General features: G+C 48.2%; 2 protein-coding genes across 3 annotated transcripts in view; one reads left to right on the top strand and one right to left on the bottom strand.

Moving 5' to 3' along the window:
- The window catches only part of LOC134158004 (serine protease inhibitor Kazal-type 5-like), a 110,349-nt gene that overhangs the window by 45,351 nt on the left and 46,392 nt on the right, over positions 1–18,606 (bottom strand). The window contains exon 2 of one of the 2 annotated variants that reach the window (XM_062607555.1): positions 4,157–4,349. In XM_062607555.1, the coding sequence (XP_062463539.1) occupies positions 4,157–4,202 (46 nt within the window). In that variant the 5' untranslated portion in view covers positions 4,203–4,349. The remainder of the gene's footprint in view (positions 1–4,156; positions 4,350–18,606) is intronic. The other variant, XM_062607556.1, reaches the window with a different exon arrangement.
- SPINK1 (serine peptidase inhibitor Kazal type 1) lies at positions 8,591–13,671 on the top strand. The gene is made up of 4 exons (XM_062607549.1): positions 8,591–8,828; positions 10,164–10,204; positions 10,805–10,917; positions 13,514–13,671. Exons 1-4 carry the CDS (start codon positions 8,717–8,719, stop codon positions 13,593–13,595), a joined length of 348 nt encoding a protein of 115 aa, XP_062463533.1. The 5' UTR covers positions 8,591–8,716; the 3' UTR covers positions 13,596–13,671.

Consider the following 18,606-nt stretch of genomic DNA (forward strand, 5'->3'; position numbering starts at 1 on the left):
AGAGGGCTAGGATTTACTTTTGTCAAGGCCTTGAAAGTTTTGAAGTCCAGAGAGACAAGAAGCAGCATGCTCCACCAGTGCCCAGGGGAAATTGCAACAGAATCACCAGTCAAAAGCATTCAAAGATCACAAACCAGACCCAGATGATCATGAATCACAGCTAAGAAACCACAAACGGTTCTTAAGCCTCTTCAAAATTATGGCATTTACCAACAGGCTCGTTTGGGCTGGTTCACATTCTCCAGCCTTCTTCTGAACCCAACAGAGAGAAAATGGGCTAAAGCAAAAGGAGAGCTTGGGCGATCCTGGGACTTCAGCCAGAGCAAGACCTATAATCCCAGTAAAGTCCATCCATAAAGCTCTTAGGTGTCATCAATGGTTTAATCCCTGTTTTAAATATTAATATAACTGCAGAGATAAAAGCAGTATCCCTGAAAGCACAGGGTAGTCCAGTCCAGCACCCCATCCTCAGAATGGATCCAGAGACTTCCTCCAAGTTTTTTGCCTCTCCATTCCATTGCTGACTTTCTAAGTTTCATAATGTTAATTCTAATTTATAATAATACAGCATCATAAAAGCAAAGCTGGGCATCATGATAATTATTTATGACTTATGCTTCTGGCCGACATTGAGTGTTTCTTTAGAGGCTTTAATTATCATTTATGCATCTTTGTTCCTCATCCATAAAAATCCCAGGGCTCTGTATGGCTGAAAGCTGAATTTATAGGATCCTGGAAACAGCAGAGCCTGGAGTCAGTGAGAAAGGCTGCTCCTAACCACCACAATGCCAGATCCTGTGAAAGAACACAAATGTCGGCAGGGCACAAAGAAATGACACAAAAGTGATCGTCCCAGCAGGTGGAACTGTAGCTCGTGGAGTAAAAGGGTCTTGTGAAGGCTGCATGTGATCCATGTCTGCACTAAGATGGAGATTTACAGGGATAGGTCTCTGGACCTGAGGTCCCAAGTGGGCAAGAGCTTGGCAGCACATATATTTGGGCTCAGGGGCACTGGCACCTGGTGCACCCTCCCTCCTGTGGCCTGCAGGGTATCTGTAACCACAGCTGCCCAGCCTTCTGCCAGCAGTGTCTGATCACCCTCCAGGTAATGCAGGAGGATGCTTAGGGAAAGCCTGACCTCAGACCATCAGGCAGCTCTGCAGCTCAGCCTGAGCAGAGGAACAAGAACAAAGCTCAGGGATGTCTCAGCTAAACCAACAGATGCAGGACAACATAATCAGCATCATCGCCTGCCTCCAGCCTGTCACTGTCTGCTCCTGGCAAGCACTTCAGTACTGGAGGAAGGCTGTGCAAGTCCAGGCACTGCGGGGCTGCATTGAGCTTGAAAGCAGGATGGATTTCTTCTTCCAAAAAAACACAGAGAGAAAACTTCAGGATGCAACATCTCTGAATATTTCCTACAGAAACCACAGCATAATGTGGGAACCTCAGCTGGTTTTTAACAAGTTTCTTGTCAAGTGGGGTTTGAAACTATGAGCCAGGGGCTTCCAGAAGCTCAGAAAATGGGAAGGAATGAAGAAAAGAGGATCTTGGCATGGATGAATAAGGATAAGAAGGAAAAGCATACTGCAGGCAGCAGCCACAGGCTTTGGCAGCCACTTCCCCATGTAGAAGGAAAAAAACCAAGTTAAAAGCTGCTTGGGGAAAGGAGGTTCAGCAGTGGATTATTTCATCTCCATTACCACAGCAAAAGCACTGCTGCTCCTCATATCCCTGATGGGCTACAGACAGTGTGTTCACTGCAAAGCACCTCACTTCCACAACCAGGCTGAAAACATGCAAGGCATCAAAAATAATGTCATATTTATTAGGGAAGCACTTCAATTGCAAAGCTCACAGAGGGACGTAGTGAGCTGACTACATGCAGAAATCAAAAGGAAACCCTTGATCGAAAGGAAATGTTTAGCCACTATGTTCAAAGGCTCCCTAAAATCAAAGACAAAACCCTTCTTTAATCAGGGCCATTGACCACAGCTGAAAGCACACAGAGCTGCTAGCAGTGCCTTCAGCATCACCTTTCACAGCACAGCTACAGGTGCCAATACTCTTACACCCCAGCATCTTTCCCCAGTATCCCATATCTGTGTTCTGGGAACAGTTCTTGGAACCTGAAACGAAGGCCTGTTTTGTAGGGACAATAAACATCAGCCATCAACTATGGTCCAAAACATCACAGTGTCCCTAGTTTAGCTTTAAACTTTCAGCCTCCTCTTTCAGCTTGAGCCCATCATTAGGAAAAGAAGCAAGAGCTAATTGGGCCTTATCTAATCTTAGCCCAACCCAATGGTCAATAGCAGTTAGCCAAAGTTTATCAGCAGTGTTTAACCATCATTTATCAGCTTTGGGGAGATTTTACTCAGGCAGGTGTGTGTCATGCTGACGCACAGGCGGGGTCAGGGAGTATTGCCCTTTCCACACCCCAGAGCAGATACAAACGATTAACACAACAATAAGGACACGTTTGTTGTGGCTAAAGCACCCAGCATTAGATGCTGTCAGGGTAAGAGTTCACCAAGAATAAAGTTCAAATGTAGAAATGAACTTCTGAACTAACGTGGGTCTCATGGTTCCCTGTGGCAGCAGAACCATGTCTGGAAGCATGCTCAGTGTTTTCACATCTGAGCTTTTCCCTCCTCTTTTTGGCACATTCAAGATCAAAGTCCAGCAACAGAAACATCACCAAAAGCTCTAGCCCATGTCCGCTACTTTTTTCCTTTTCCTCTCAAAATCTCATTTCTCTCAGTCTGTGAAGGAGTGCACTTCTCATTTTAAAACCTCTCCATAGCTAACAGGGAGAAGTGTTGTCAGAAATGAAAGACTTTTTTCATAGTTTGCATTACTTTTCCCTTCCTTTCCACACCTTTCTATTTTTTTTAACAGCCAGTTTTTTCCCATGGAGCTAAGCAAGCTGAGAGCTCTCTGCTGGAAAAGTCTCTTTTCCCCTAATTGAAATGGTACAGTGAGATGGACCTAAGAGTTTCATCCTCTTTGAGCCACATATTTCATTGAAATCAGAAGTACAATAGTGTTTTCCAGAGTCTTGGAGAGGTGACCTAAAGGCAACAATAACTGGAGGCAGACGGGCTCTTTTATCCAAACAGGACAGGGCAATAGAGACCCAGGATCCTTATTAAGAATGCTTAATACCAGAGCTCCCTGTTAAGTTACCCCCCACACACTTCAGAGCAATGTCCAGCCTTGGACAAGGGACATGTGATCCTTGGGAGCAGGGACAGAGGTGGTTTGAACTATGCAGAAGGTCAGATTAGACCAGGTCGTTTTCCAGGAGTCTGTGACACTGAAAGGAAGGTACATACCATATATTCTATGATCCTATTCTATGATTCTATATGCTTCCCATTTGTATATTGCTGTGTGGCAGAGGGCGTGGGCAGGGAGTGCTACTTCTAGTTCAGAGAACAGGGGGGGTGCCTTGCTGGAGGAAACTGAAAACTCTGTTTGCACAGTTATCGGCCACAGCACTTAATCACTCTGCCCTGGATCTCTGACAGCCCCAGGGGCAGTCAGTGGGATACAGAGGTGGGAGGCAGAAAGGATTTAATAAAGAAGCATTTTATGAAGAATTCTTTGCTTTTGGCATTTTCTGTAGGAGTGGGTAAAACGATACTTTTCCTCCAGTGCTGCCAGCGAAGGCAAGAAGAGGAGAGCTCCGTATTTCAGCTCCTGGGCAACCAACCCCATGTGCTGCCACTGCCTCCATGGAGATCTCACATGGGAGCCAAGGAGATGGGTACAAGCAATAAGGGAAGAATGTCTTCACAGGAGCCAGCACCCACTGCACTGTTCCTGACCTGGGATCACTCCCGGGTGGACAGCAGCAGCAGTTGTCCCATCTGCACGGGACAGAGCCCGGAGGCCCCCACTGTGACCAGAGAACACCACAGTCCAGACGTACCCCCACCAGCTGCGTGCCACTACCCAGTAAGCGACAGCAGATGAGGGAAAGGTTTCTGCAGGCTGGGTCCATGGGGTTTGGTATCAGGGCAGTGGTGGAAGAGCACAGGCAAATGGGCCAGGGGCTAGGATGCCAGGGTCCAGGAACTTGCCCCCACACCAGGGAGCTGTGCAATCACACCTAGGCAATTTCAGCCAGTAATCCCCACAGACACATCACCTGTCCTTGGTATGTTCATCCTCTTCAGGAAGCATTCGATGGCCATTCAGGCACAGTCCCTTCTGAACAACCCAACAAGCTATGATTTATGTGATGCCTTTGTCTTCAGACACTGCTGTCAGCAATACCCATTCTCAGACAAAGCTGCTGATGACAGCAAATTTCCAAAGGTCACTGTCATGGACACGCTGCCCTTGCTGAAGGTTAAAAACAGAAGCTTTAGTAAAAGTAGAAATGCTAATTTGATAATTCATTAATTTTCCCCTGTGGCTATCTTCAGCCGCCTCCCCAGAAACCAGAGGCCCCAGGGGCAATGTTTCCAGGACAGAAAACAGTATATACTGTTCTGGGCTCTAAAGACACCTCTACAGCTGCAGAAAAGAAGTGATATTTTCACAGCAGCTACTCCCAAGATCCCTTTTCCCAAACTGTCAGAGAGTTCAATATCTTCCATGTATCCAGAGCAATAAAATAGCTTTCCCAGCATTAATGGGAAAGAATCAATGACAAAAATCAGTACAGACCAAATTATGGTTGGGTTTGGTTTGGTTTTCTGCAGGAAAATCAGTGTTTGATCAGTGTCTCCTGGGTACAAGAGCAGCTGATCACTGCACCCTGGCCAGCTATCACCTTGCTGATGCAACAAGTCTTGAATGGATGGTGCCTGAATGGATTCAGCTGCACCATTCCCTTTCCTCCAGCCAGCTTGCAGACACCTCCCCATGGGCTCCTGCATGTGTTGATGACCTCCTCCTCTCTATGGGCACACCACTGCACAGGGCTTGCTCTTCTGCACTTTCTGTGCTGAATGCTTTCAAAACCATCTCAGGTACCATAAGCAAAGTCCTGGGTACCCCTGCAAGATTCAGGCCCGGCTAACCCAGCAAGTAACAGAGCTTTGGGAATTTTTAGCCTTTAAATCCAACACAAGTAGCTTTTTGGACCTGAGAGAGCTTTGAGCATCTTAGGAGCTATCTTTTGTGACACCCTGGGCTTCACATTTGCATCAGCCTTTCTGCAAACTTCACTCATCCCACTCATCACAGGGCAGCAGCAAACTCTACCTGACTTGTTAACCATCCTGAGCACAAGATCCTCCTACAGGTCCCCAAAAGTGCCTTCCTTTCCTGTATCCAAGAAAGATCCCTACAACCTCCACCAAGGGATGCCACCAGCACAAGGACATAGTGTGGGTTTTGGCTGCATAGTCACTCCTTGGTGGCAGAGCATGGAACCCTGTTGGGATAAGGCTTAGGGGTCACATCTCATTTGTACTCCCAGCCCTAGCACCACCAGTCAAGTGTCACAACATCTCCACTACCACCCCAATTCCCAGTAGCTGGGGCTGCAAGAGGAGCTCCACTTTTACTTTAGTCCATTTTCTCTCTGTTGGGTTCAGAAGAAGGCTGGAGAATGTGAACCAGCCCAAATGAGCCTGTTGGTAAATGCCATAATTTTGAAGAGGCTTAAGAACCGTTTGCGGTTTCTAAGCTGTGATTCATGTTCATCTGGGTCTGGTTTGTGATCTTTGAATGCTTTTGACTGGTGATTCTGTTGCAATTTCCCCTGGGCACTGGTGGTTTTTCTCTCTACATAAAGTCTTCAGAAAAAGCAAATTCCAGCCTCGGTACAACAAGTGCTCCTCCAGCCTGTCATAGATGGGCCATAGCAGGAAAATAAGTAGGTTCCTAAATTCTATAATCCTTCATAAAAATCAAACTTTTTCATTTCCCTGCAATGCAATTTTTTATTCCTTTGCAATATTTTCCTATTGAAGATAAAATGTAATTTGACAGTACTCAAACACTCATCCTGAAGGAAAATCACCTCTTCCTGCTGATCCACTTAGACGCAGACCTGCCGCCTTACCCACCACCCCTTCCCTGCATTCCCGTGTGTCGATTTCCCCTACAAGTGCCTTGCAGAAGCCAAAAGACACCACCAGCAATAGCAGAGGTCTTCCATCCCACACCGTGTGTGATGGCCATCACCCAACAAGGCAACCAAGGGGAAGCCATCCCATAGCAGCACCAGCTTTGGGGCCTGCTTGTCTTCTCCATTTCTCCATGGCAAGTGTTGCGCTCGGCGAGTCCCACCGCACGGCTGGCAGAGCCGCCTGACTCATTTTTCTCTACTCCTCCAGCTGATGTGTTCAGAGGAACACGCTGCTCTGACAAGGTGACACATCCTGAGAAAGCCCACACTGATGAAGACATCTCCCTGCTCCTTCTACCAGGAGCACCCAGCGCAATAGCAGTTCGCAGCTCTTTTTCATTCCTCCCCAGTCAAATCAGCCCCAAGGCATCTCTGATTTTCATGAAGGATACAATATAGATGTCAATCAGGAGAGAGGAGCCCTGAAATCCCACATTTTTGAAGGCATCTCATAAACACACAGATGTCAGTAGAGGCATTTGGGAAGGAAGAGCAATTGCTATCGGAGAAAACTGCATTAAAAACCTAGTGTGGCTGCTGTTGGGCTGCAGCAGCATTAGCAGCCTATATGGGAGGCTTCTTTTGACAGAGGGAATTGACCTTGACTCAGTTGGTTTGGCTCAGTTTGTGGCAGAATAAAGTTCAGTCCATCGTAAGCATAATCTGGAATTTCTTCAACCTTCTTCAGCAGTAAAGTACTTCATCTCCTACAGCTCTGAGAGGGGTTACAAAGATTAAGTCAGTGCAAATCTTTCAGGAGCCCAAGCAATAAGAGGATAAAGACAGAAGAGCCCAGGAGGCAAGGGCTGGTCAACAGCCTGTCTCTGCTTTGATGCTTCTGACTTGTGGAGGAAGGACAGGAGAAAACCGCAGGGTTGTACACACTTCAAATGCCCCAGGAGACAACGCAGAGCAGCTGTCGTAAACACTGAGGATTTACCCATCAAATTCAAGTTTGGAAATGTGCCTAGATGTTTCTGAAGAACCTGAGAAAAGATGTTTCTGTTTCTGGACAATCCAAAGTATCACATTTCCTGGCTACAGCAAGGATCTCTAAACTGAAAAAGGTGCAAACGTGTTTTACCAGGAGTGGGCACATCCCAAACAGGGGTAATCAGAGAAACTCTTTTCAGCACTGCTCTATTTGCATGTGTTACAGATTGAAAAGTGAAATCTTTTCCCCAGTTTCCCTGGCATATAACCATCAACACTCTTGCTAAGTCCCCTTCCAGCTTTGGGAAGTGAGACAAAAGCACCTATTGGCACCTACTTGGCTTTACTTACACTGGCAGGTGTGTTGGAGGAGTAACAGGGGACAGTGTTGGATCCAGATGAACCTCTTTCAGCTATAAAAAATGATCATACCTCCCACCCTTGCTCCTCAGAGAGTGATTACACCACAAGAATCTTTATCCCAGGCACACTAAAGTACTGCTGCTTGCTCACAGAGATCCACTCACACCCAGCCCAAATATTCACAGCTTTACTCTCCTTGTTAATAAAATAATAGATAGCATTAACAGCAGTTCTTTCAGCCTCATGTTGCAGGTCCCCCCAGGGAGAGCAGAAGGAATTCCAGATGACAGCAGGGAAACTCTCCATCACCTCCAAAGCAAACTCACAAGGGTTGTTTATGGCAGAGGAAAGGATTCTCCAGAGCCACATTTGGGCAGGGGTCTCCCTTGGACGGTGGAGGAGCTGCCGATTGAGCTGAGATTTCTGTCTCACAAACAGCTCCTTGAATTGCTCTTGGCATTGACTTTTTCCTGTTCAGCTAATTAAAAATCTGTCTTTGAGTCATAAGCCCCCATTAGTAATAATTTGCTTTGCACTTCTCCAGTGATTTATGGCCGAGATATCAAAGTGCTTCAGAAACATTAATTAATGCTTTAAACCCGAGGGACTGATGCACTCTCTGCAATGCACCATTGGTGGAGTAAACGTAGGAAATCCCCAGGGTTTACTCCAAACTGCAGGCAGGGAGAGGGGAAGGGAGCATCATCTGACCCAAGGAGCTGGTTTCAGCTGCCTGCCCGCAATCAGATGTGCAGCCAAAATAACGGCACAGAACGTGCAGCCACAAGTGAGCCTGACACCTCCAAGCTCTCTGCTCTCCCGTAGCAGTTCCTACTGCTGTCCCCATTTGTCTACAGAGAGAAGAGGAGCTGCAACACCCCAGTTCTTCCCTGTGGATCACACCAGGAAAGGCATGTGTGGACCAAATCCATCTTCACCCAGAGCTCTGCAAGTGGCAGTGACAGGGTTGTTAATCAAGGCCACACTCCTCATGCTAACACATGGATTTTCCTTGCCGTCCTGCCCATTTCCCCAACCTTCTTCCAAAGAGTCACTCTTTCCCAGCTTGCAGTGCAGACCCAAGGCTGTCTCCCACACCTGAGATGCAGCTCCAGTCCTTGCAAGCGATAAGGATCCTTCCCTCCATTGGCTTCTGAGAGGCTTTCATCCTTGCGCACACCAATGAGCCATTTCCCACCTGGTATTGTCCCTGTGATTTCAGTGTTGTCACCACAAGACTGCAGGGTGCAGCTGGCCATGTAAGGTGGTGCCAGAGGTGGGGAAAGGTATAAAGGTGCCAGCACAGACTGCCAGAGACAGGATCTCTAAATGCCTCTAAGTGTCCCGTTTCCTCTTTGCTGTCCCCAGCAAAGCATCACCTTGACTATGAAGGCAACTGGTGTTTTCCTGCTCTTCTCCCTGGCGCTCTGCTGCTACCAAGGTGAGTGCAACAATTTGTTCAAAAGCCATTTCCTTTCCTTGCTAAAGCTCTCATGTCTGCTTCATGCAGACATGAGCCTGGGAATGGGCCAGCTGGTGCTGGGACTTTGCTGTGTCCCTGGGCAGGGAATACCAGAGAATGCTGCAATGGCCAATGTGGATTAAACCAGTGGTCTGTGAGAAAACCTAAAGCAAAGGATTTAAAGGGTTGCCTGGCACCTGCTCTCAAAGCTGAGCAGACCTCCCAAAAGCAGGCTGACACTCTCCCTTCAGGGCTAGGGCTCGGCCTGGAGCTGTGGTTTCTAGGGCAATATGGTTCTTTTGGAGTGAATAGGTGCTGTTCTGGTTTTAAAAAAGCAAAGCCAAGAAGACAGGAAACGCATCTGTGCGAGTGAAAATGCAGCTCTCATTACCAAAGTCATCATTTAAGCCAACTGTGTTTTCAAAATCCCATATGGTGCAGAGGGGTAAGAACATGAGCTGCTGCTGCTCTTCAGGTCTTGCTCACCAGGGATTTCTGCATTAGTGGGTTCATTTGGAGGAGGAGGGTGCTTCTGAAACAAGTCCTCCATCATCCTATTTACTGTGCCATTGCAGAGCTGTCTCAGCACAAAATCTGCACTCATTTCACATGAACTGAGCATGCAGCGAGTTCCTGGGTGTGGACCAGTGCTAGTAAAAAGTCAAATCCCTGAAATATTAAAAGTGTGGCTATCCAGTCTTCAGCACCAAATGGTTTCACTGTACAGACCCACTGCTATTGGACCACATTGGTTGTTAATATAGATAAAGTCTAAATCCCCCATGTAGCTGACTTATGGATCTATGAACAACCCAAAGTCCTGGCTTGCTCCCACCAACTTTGGCACAAGACCTCAGGGTCCAACTATTTCTCCTTCTAATGGAGACCTTCTGCAATTTATATTTTGCTTTGCTTCCCTGTAGTACAAACCCACTGACACCAGAAAATCACCTTGGATTTACTCCAGCACTCATCCAGCTTCAGCAGGAGTTTCTCGGTTACCCATGAACGTGTCATAAGAGATAATAAAAGCCACCTTTGTTTCCTAGCAGCTGGAAGGGAAAGTCACTAGAAATATGCATCTGGCATCAACAGGGCTTTGCACCATCATGGTGTTTCTGCCAAGGGAAAGAGGCAGATGCAGCTGGGAGGGACCCTAATGCAAATTTGGGGAGATCCAAGGGAAGAAATTGTTTGCTGGGACAAAGGTGTTTGAGTGAAGACATGGTCTTCAGCCTAAAGCATCTTTACTAGGTCCACCTTCAAACCAGCCTGAGTGATAGGTGTTGTCTTCTCTCTTCACTCTTTCCCTAGGAAGCGCTGAGATGGATGGAGCTGCTGGCAAAGGAACAGAGGTGAAGGCTCCTACTTTCATGTAGCACAAAGATTTGCCCAGCTTTACTGAGACAGCACTAACCCATACACTGGGGAGCCACGATGCTAAATACAGTGAAGTATAGTGAGATGCTGGGTTGGGACCCCAGAGATGCCAGTGGCTGGGAACCTCCTTCTACCTGCTATGCCACAGCAAAATCCCAGAGATAGTACTGGTTTCTCACTGCATTTCCTCACACTCAGTGGGAAGCTATTCATAAAGAGCTGAATATCGCTGTTACCTGCCAAGAAGATAAGTGCTCCCCTTTCTCTCTGGCTTGCAAGTGCGAGGGCAGGCATTGTTGTGGCATAAAAATAAAAACTGTGAAGAACATGATCAGGCACTGTCCATGGAGCATTACTCAATATTGTTACTCCTAAGGGTGTGCAGCAGTGCCCAGTGGACTTCAGCTGAGCAAGGGACTGGTGACAGGCAGTCACAGTGGTTCTGAGAGCTCAGAGCAGAGCTCTGGGCAAGTTGTGATGGGTTATTAAGATATACAAACTATGTGAATGCAAAGGTCCTTTGGTAAATTGAAAGCATATTTAATATTTCCAGCATTACCCTTTTGTGTCTCCAGGCAGCTTGTGGTGATTATTCCCTAAGAAAAGGTTGTGCAAAGATCTTTGACCCCGTCTGCGGCACAGACAACCTCCTATATGACAACGAGTGTATGCTGTGCTTTCAGAACCTGTGAGTACCCGGACCTCCTGCACATCTAAATACCACACAGACGAGGGCCACTACAGATGTCTGGGGTTTCCTAGAAAGTGAGCTGTTTGCACGCAGCTGGGTGGAGCATGGGCAGCGAGCCTGGCAAATCTGGCACGGATCTGGCTTTCTGCATGGATGCTGCACCCACAGCTCCAAACATGTGGACACTGCCTGTGAAATAGCTCCCACACAAGCTGCCCGTAAGCAGGGACCGCACAGCCAAAATCTCCCCTTACCTGCAGCTGCCAAACTGCAGGGATTGCTCAGACTGCGCTGGAGGGTGCCCAGGAACTCAATAGTGGAGTCCTCAAAGCCTGCCCAGATCAAGCATGCAGGCAGAAAAACATTTTTCCAAGTGACCTCAAATGTGTGGTGGCTGAGGAAAAACTATGGGTTTTCACCCCAGTAACTTATAGCTGAGCTCTGCTTTCTGTTCTTCTCTGCATATGAAAAGGTACAATTTGGGTATTTTTAAGAATGAGCCTTATATTTAATCTGTGCTAGTGCCAGATTGCACCGTTTTAGCAGAAGGCCAGGTCCAAATGCTAGCAATGTCTCTGGCAAGACTTGATTCGTTTAATCTGGCTTGGGCCCTAGCTAATTTTGAGTATATTTATACATTGGAAGTGCTCTGTGTCAGACAAGTGAAGGAATTACTTCCAACTCAATGATATTAGGTGGTTCGAAAATCTCTGTTGGGAAGATTGAGTCTTATCTGTAGCCAGCTGCCCCAGTCTGTGGGGCTAAGGGAGCTTCATCCTTGACTTCACCTGGTGGAGGCAGGGATTTTGGGTGATCAGGCTCACACACCCATCTGCCATCAGCAGAGGCATTTCTAACAGAAGCTCAAATTCCAGTTTTTCTACCCTTGGATGAGTGGGCTTGTGGAGCCAAATTCTGCTTTTAGGAGCAGCTCTGCAGTAACAAGAACAGAGTCCAGATCACCAGGAAAAAAAAAGCTTGGCTAACAATTGTTGGTCTGGTTGTCTCCTCTTCATTAAGCCAAGCTGCTGCCCCGTATTCTGCTTCTGGCCTGTTCAAATGCTGGGTTCGCATTTATAAAAGATGCAGTCAGGCAGAGACATGCTGAGTGGGATCTCCTGAACAAAGGCGCCATGGTTAATGACCCAGCATGCATGGCAGGGTGGTAATGACCATGCTGGAAGCCAGCAGCCCAGCACCAGCTGCCTGTTGTATTGTACAACAGATGGGGGTGGGAGGTTCGTCAGACACAACATCATTAGGACTTTGGCCATGAACCAAGAGTGGGGTAAAGAGAGCAAGGAAGGCTTTAAAGCCAGCTTCACAGGGAGTGAAGTGGCACTGCGGATGCTACATCCCTTCCTTGCAGAGCCAGAGGTGGTCACAAGAAGGAAAGTTTGGGGTATAGAAAGAAAAAGACTGAGCCAGTGATGTATCCAGAGCTGGCCAAGAGTCAGGGGAGCAAAGCTAGTGCTGACGCTCACTTTGCATTGATAGGCACTTCATCCCTGTACTTCTTCAAACTCCCATTTGAGCAAGCTCTACGGAGCTGCATCTGGAAACGTGCTGCTCCTGCGGGTCAAAGCCCTGAACTTTGCAGCTCCCCTGTAATGTTCCCAAGTGAAGAAATTTTAGGGTTAGGAACAATGGCTGTTTGGTCTCCTTCTCAGGGTGATGTTGGCCAGGCAGCAGGAGTTTGAACCTGCCTGGTGCCAAATGTCTCAGGGGAGAGATAAATGGAGCATCCTCATCTATAAAGCTTTAGTCCATGGGGAAAAGTCAGATAGCCAAGAGGCAGATGAAGTGTCATGTGCAGTTCTGTGTGTGCAGCCGGTCTGACAAGAGCTGGAGGCCTGCAAGGAGTCTGGGGATAACTACTGAGAGAGCATCTGGCTGGTCCCTGCAGCACCAGCATCTCACTTGTAGCCTTTGGTCACTTCACTGTGACCAGCGTGCAAAATCTTTATGCAAAACACAAACCAGCTTGAAAATCATCAAACCAGCATTTCTCTTTGCACCTGAGACATGGGTTTGTCTTTCCAGAGAGAACATCATGATTCCACATGAAAATGGAAAAATTCAGGGCAATTAGGTCTGCTACAGTGTGAAAAATAACAGGTGGGGTTTTTTTTGCAGGTGCCTTTTTAGTATTTTCCTTGCTTTTGCTGTGGAGGCAATTGGAAGGGGAGGCTGGGAGAAGCCCAAGTCCAAGCAAGACACAATGGCAAGCATTTGCCTGTAAAAATCTACAAAACAAAACCACAACCTTTATCATCTGCATCCAGACAGAGATTACAGGTGTCTTAGTGCTGTCCTATAGCACAGAGGTGAATTATTCTGCCAGGAGGTGTCAGAAATCACCAGCTCTTGAGCTTCTTGGAACCAAGTAATACATGTCCATAGCAACACTGAACTCCCTGTCAAGAATATGTGGCCTTACTTACTGTGAATATTACTTGAATGATAATATAAGCAGTATTTTCCTTCCTTTCTTCTGTCCTTTCTCTCTTTCTTTCCTTGTCCTCCAAGCCAGGGTCTTCTGTGTATCAGGGACCTGAAGGCATTCTCTAGCATATTTTTACATTTCTTCCAGGCAAAGAAACACCAATGTGCGCATAAAGAACAGGGGAATGTGCCAGAAGCCCTCTGCCTGGTCCGACTCCACTCAAAACTAAAAGGTACAACTGTTCCAGAGAAGATAGCACAAAGCTGTCCCTCACCTGTACTTCTAATAAAACAGGAGCATTGCCATGTCTTGCACTTGGACTTCTTTCACACACAGCAGCCCCCTTTCCCTGACATTTGGAATATCTTCCTAGAAAATACAGTTTGTTTTGGTAATGGCCATAGGAGCTGAGAGAAAATTACTGGTGGAGCCTCACAGACAAGGCTAAGACATACCCAAGGAGAGAGCCAGGCTCCAGCATAACAAAGAGGCTCTTCTTTTGCGTCAAGAATTTTGATTTCCTTTCCAGCATCCAAGCAATAAGAGATTTAGCATTCTCATGACTTGCAATACCGTTTGTTAAATAGAGGGCATTAAAGCCGTTGCTCCACGACGTTTGCCAGGAGGAGGAGTTCAAGAAGACACCTCCATGCAGACCTGCCTCCAGCCTTGTCCATACACCAGCGCATCACACGGTCCCTGTACCCCGAGAGCCACCAACCGCAGACTCGTCCTGCAGGTCACAGCTACCCAGTGCATCGGAAAACCAAAGGCTCCGTTTTTCCAGGCAAACCCCAGTTTTTTCCCCTAGCGGCCCCGGTGAGCTTTGCTGCTGGCACCCACGGGCTGCGGGCCAGCGGGCGGGGCGATGCGGAGCCCAGGGCAGCGGGACGAGGGGTGAGAGATGGAGAAAGGGATGTCTCGGCACTGGAGGCCGCTGTTGCTCCGCCTGAGCCGGTGCCGGAGCCGACCCTGCAGCTGGAGGGAGGCGAGGCCGGGGCAGGCGGGGAGCGGCGCAGAGGGATGCCGGTGCTGCCCCTTCCAGCCCTGCAGCGATCCAAGAGCCGCTGCGGTGGGTTAGCGGAGGTGCTCAGCTCAAACCAGGCTGGGACAGAGCTGTCGGCGCTGGGGGTTGAACACTGTCGGGGTCCCCCATGAATTACAGCCCTCAACTATTCATACTTTTGGACAAACCAAATCCTTAGCAAATGCTGAACTTCGTTGTGGTTATAAAGATGTGTTTGAGTTCTCTGTATTATCCTTGAAGGGGCTGAAACACACAAACCTGCAGGATCAGCCTGAGAGAAGGCTCTAGCTCTCGCTTGAAATTTCAAATGCAACCAGCTGCAGCGGGGAGGGAGGGCAGCACGGGCTCCACATCCCAGATCTGCCAACAAGTCTGGCTGCGGTCGAGGGAGAGAGGAAAAACGACTCACTTTGCCCATATGTAAAATTAATGCACTGAAGGTGGTAGCCCCAAATAGGCTTGAGACTGTAAATTGCCTTAACATCTTTGCATAAAGGGGATCCTGGAAGTATGCCTCCCGCAGCTGGGATATTTCTGATTCTGCTGCGTCATGAGAAACAGAGCATAGCTTTTAGCTGGAGAGGTCTCTGCAAGTGGGGCTGGCAGGAGGGGAGGCTGAGCATCCTCACGCTGTTTGCTCACTGCTTTTGGACTTTGTGGCATGGCTAAACCCAGCTTAGCTCCAAACTCATCCAAGTTGGCTTCTTCCACTCAAAACACTGAAGAGAATGCACCGAGGCCATTTTATGCCAAGCAAAACATCTTTCCTGTCCGTGCCATTTCTGGAAAACATCACCCTGCATTAGCCAAGAATATTTCTTTGATGAAGCAAGGTGCTGACCAAGCTTGCAAAGCAGCAGGTTGGTCACGTCAGTTGGATGGTTGAGTGCAGACTGCATTTCCCCAGGCACTGCTCGGACACAACTAGCATTCCTGCTAAATGTCAGCCACATCCATTAGGCAGCAAGGTCCACATCAGGCTGGAGATTATAGGAGGCACCAGGTCAAGGGCCACCCTGTAGGTACTGCACAGCTGGGATGCAGGAGGCAGAACCAGCAGCAGATTTCCTGGAGGGAACAGTTGCTGTCCATATTCTGGTTTTGGCTTGACCAAGTGCAAACCTGAGGAAGCTTTAACAGGTGCAAAGATGTTTTATCGACCCCTAGACCAGGTTTAGTTTTATTTATAGGAGACTCATCCTCAAAAGCCAGTCTTCTGCCCCCATAAAGATTCTTCCCTAAAGCTGAGGAGAGAAGCACTTCATCTCAGCTGCTCCCCTACCATCTGATCACCAGCAGAGCCTGGAGACATCCTGCTGGCAGCCAACATGACTTTTCTGAGACACCAGCTTGCTTCCCTGTGTCTCCTGATGCTGTTTCTCAGTGCTGGTGAGTTGACAGGGATAGAGCAAAAGGAAGAATGATGGGAGGAAGGGTAACGGTTTCAGTTCTTTTCTTCATTTGCCTAAATAGCTGCAGCCTTTCAGGCCACATTCCAAGGGCAGCACTTCTGGCAGTGGGTGTTTGGGAGAGCCATGAGCACATTTCAAATGATGCAACTGGGGAAAAACAGGACTCGCCAAAACACAGGAAGAGCTCAGCCATCCGCCTCCATCTTCCTTCCCTTCTGGTTGCTGCCAGAGGGCTCAGCCAGGCCAGCCGGAAAGGCCAAGGGGTTCACAGGCACACAGTGGATGAGAAGGATCCCAAAGAATGGTACTAACAGAGGGGCAGCATTTATTGCCTGGGAAAGCAAGGGCACGGAGCAATGCAACGTCAGCCCCGCCACCACATGGCTCAGAATAACAACTGCTTGAATGGCAAAGTGGGAAACACCAAAAATAACCATGCTGGTTGCAGCAACCGGGAATTCACAGAGAGCAAGATACCCGTATGGCCCAGCCCCACGCCAGCTCCCTGCCTGCCCGCCCTGGGGAGCACCAGCACATCTATGTAGAGGAGGAGCAGGTGGTTTGGACAAGCAATGCATCCTCTCCTCCTGCCATCCAGGGAGCATCTCTCCAGCACTCCTTTGCCAGGATTTGCTGTTCAGGTGGAAGCTTTTCAACGCAAGGTCCCATCCTGCTCAATGCCTCCAAAGCAGCTCTGGATTCTGCCAAGCCTCAAGAATGTCACAAGAGTGATGAAAACCAGACAGCAAGGACAGATGGCCCAGGGGAGCATTTCCTGATCACAAAACCATGTTTCTTTGAAATTGAGACTTTTCTGCTGGTAAAAATTGCTGTGAAATTCAGCCAGGGAAGTTCTTCCCCCTCTGCCTCCTGGAACACTCAACTGAAGCTCCCATCTGGGAAGGAACATCTACGTCCATTGAGGTGTTTTTTTTGACTTTATAACATCATGATAGCAAACTGAAGTCAGGATTAGACCTGGACCAAGGGACTTTAGTGACATGCAGGGCCACAGCTGAGAAGCATCTCTGGACTTCTGGCAGTTTTAAAACACTCCCATTTTCAGCCCTGTTTGGAAGAGGCAGCATTTGCACTGCCCTCACCCACTGCAGCCTTCCCTGGCCTTTCTCCACTAAGAAAGCTTCTATTTTAGCCACATTTTCAACATGAGATTCATTTTTCTAGTCCTGGAATAATCAGAGGCTTCCTCAGATGTGCTGCAGCTGCCAGAGAGTACTTTGCATGGGCTGTGTCCAGTTCCAGGAGGCTTTTTTGGGAGGGAGCTGCATTAAGCCCAGTTTGGCCAGCTGGCATAGAGAACTTCGCATTGCAGACACCGCATGGGCACCTGTCAGTGAAAGGCTCTGTGTGTGCTGCCACGTACCACCTCCTGGATCTGGCCTTTTGCAAAGGGTACAGACACCAGTGTCCCCATGCCCAGAGCAGAGGTTCTGCTCTCCTTTATGGGTCAGGTCTGCACAGACCTACGTAATCACTTCAGCTGCTGCTGTTGCCACAGCCTCAACTAAAGATGTCAGCAATGCCAGCAAACACAGTTTTATCATTGTGGAGAGATGGTTGCCTGTCACAGTGCAGCAGCACTGCTATGTTAGAGTGTTATGCTGCCGAGCTTGAGACCAGAGAAGGAAATACTAACTTGTCCCACCTGAGTAGGAAATGATGGTGTTAAGTCTCTGCAAAGCAAAAGTCTCACCAAAATGGAAGGATGCTTTTAAACTGCAAATTTCCCTTCATCTAAACCACAGCTTAGGCTACCTAGGTGAAAAGCTGGTCTTGACAAATGTATGGCAATGAGCTAGAAGTGGCTCTGTACCAACACAAACTGTCCATGGGGCTTAATATGGCTGTAGCAGCAGCATCACTAAAGAGTGGACACTTCTCACTGGTGGGCTGAAAACACCACAATAACCACAGACAACCACAGCCACACCTAGAGCTGCAAGTCTGAACCAAGATCTCAGCCTTTGCTTTCTAATGTCTCTCTGAGCTGTTACAGACAAATCAAATGACAGTAATAGTTTGTATTTCTATCAAAAGACAGCAAGCTTCCAGGAATGATGAGCATCTAAAGTGCTCTGCAGCCAGTGCAGACATCAAGGCAGCTCTGCTAATGTTTCCACACCAGTTTTCTGGCCTTCATCCTGCATCAGGCACACTCCACTTATGCCAGGGGACAGAGGGGCTTTAAGTGCCAGGTCCGCAGGGTGCTGGCACATGAAGCTGCATTCCTCACACTCTGCATGCTGTCGGAGACCTCCCAGCACTGCAGTTGACATTAGCACTGCGGGTAGATTCAATGCTGAGAAGTTCTGCTTCCTTCCAGCTAAGCACAACTCCTGGAAAGCACCCAGGCAGAGGTCCTGTCCTTCACCTATGCCAGAACAATAACCTGCTGTAGCATGGCTCAGTGGGGGCAGATGGAAGGCTCTTCCCAAAAGCTTGAGCTCTTTGCGAGCCACAAAATGATGCCACAAATAGAAAATCACATGTGTAGTTTAAACCCCTATAGGGGTTGCTGGCCCCTGGGAGAAGGTCACATCCTTCCTGTCCCATCCTGGCACGGAGCATGTGAAGATCCACCCCCACTCCTGCTCTGCAGGGTGCTGGGAAGCTCTCCTTTCCTGGCAGATGGTGCTAATGCGGCTTGAAGCCACAAAGACATTAGGTCAGTGCAAGTGTCCAGCTTGCAGGTGGACACTTTCAGGACACCAAGATGTGATGCATTAATCAGAGACCCCCTATCAGCCCTCTTTTCTGAAGTCAGTATGCATACAGGGAAA

The sequence above is a fragment of the Pezoporus occidentalis genome, unplaced genomic scaffold (genome assembly GCF_034315485.1).
Source record: "Pezoporus occidentalis ecotype Australia unplaced genomic scaffold, CSIRO_AGI_Poc_V1 ctg124, whole genome shotgun sequence".
In the NCBI taxonomy this organism is placed as follows: Eukaryota; Metazoa; Chordata; class Aves; order Psittaciformes; family Psittacidae; genus Pezoporus; species Pezoporus occidentalis.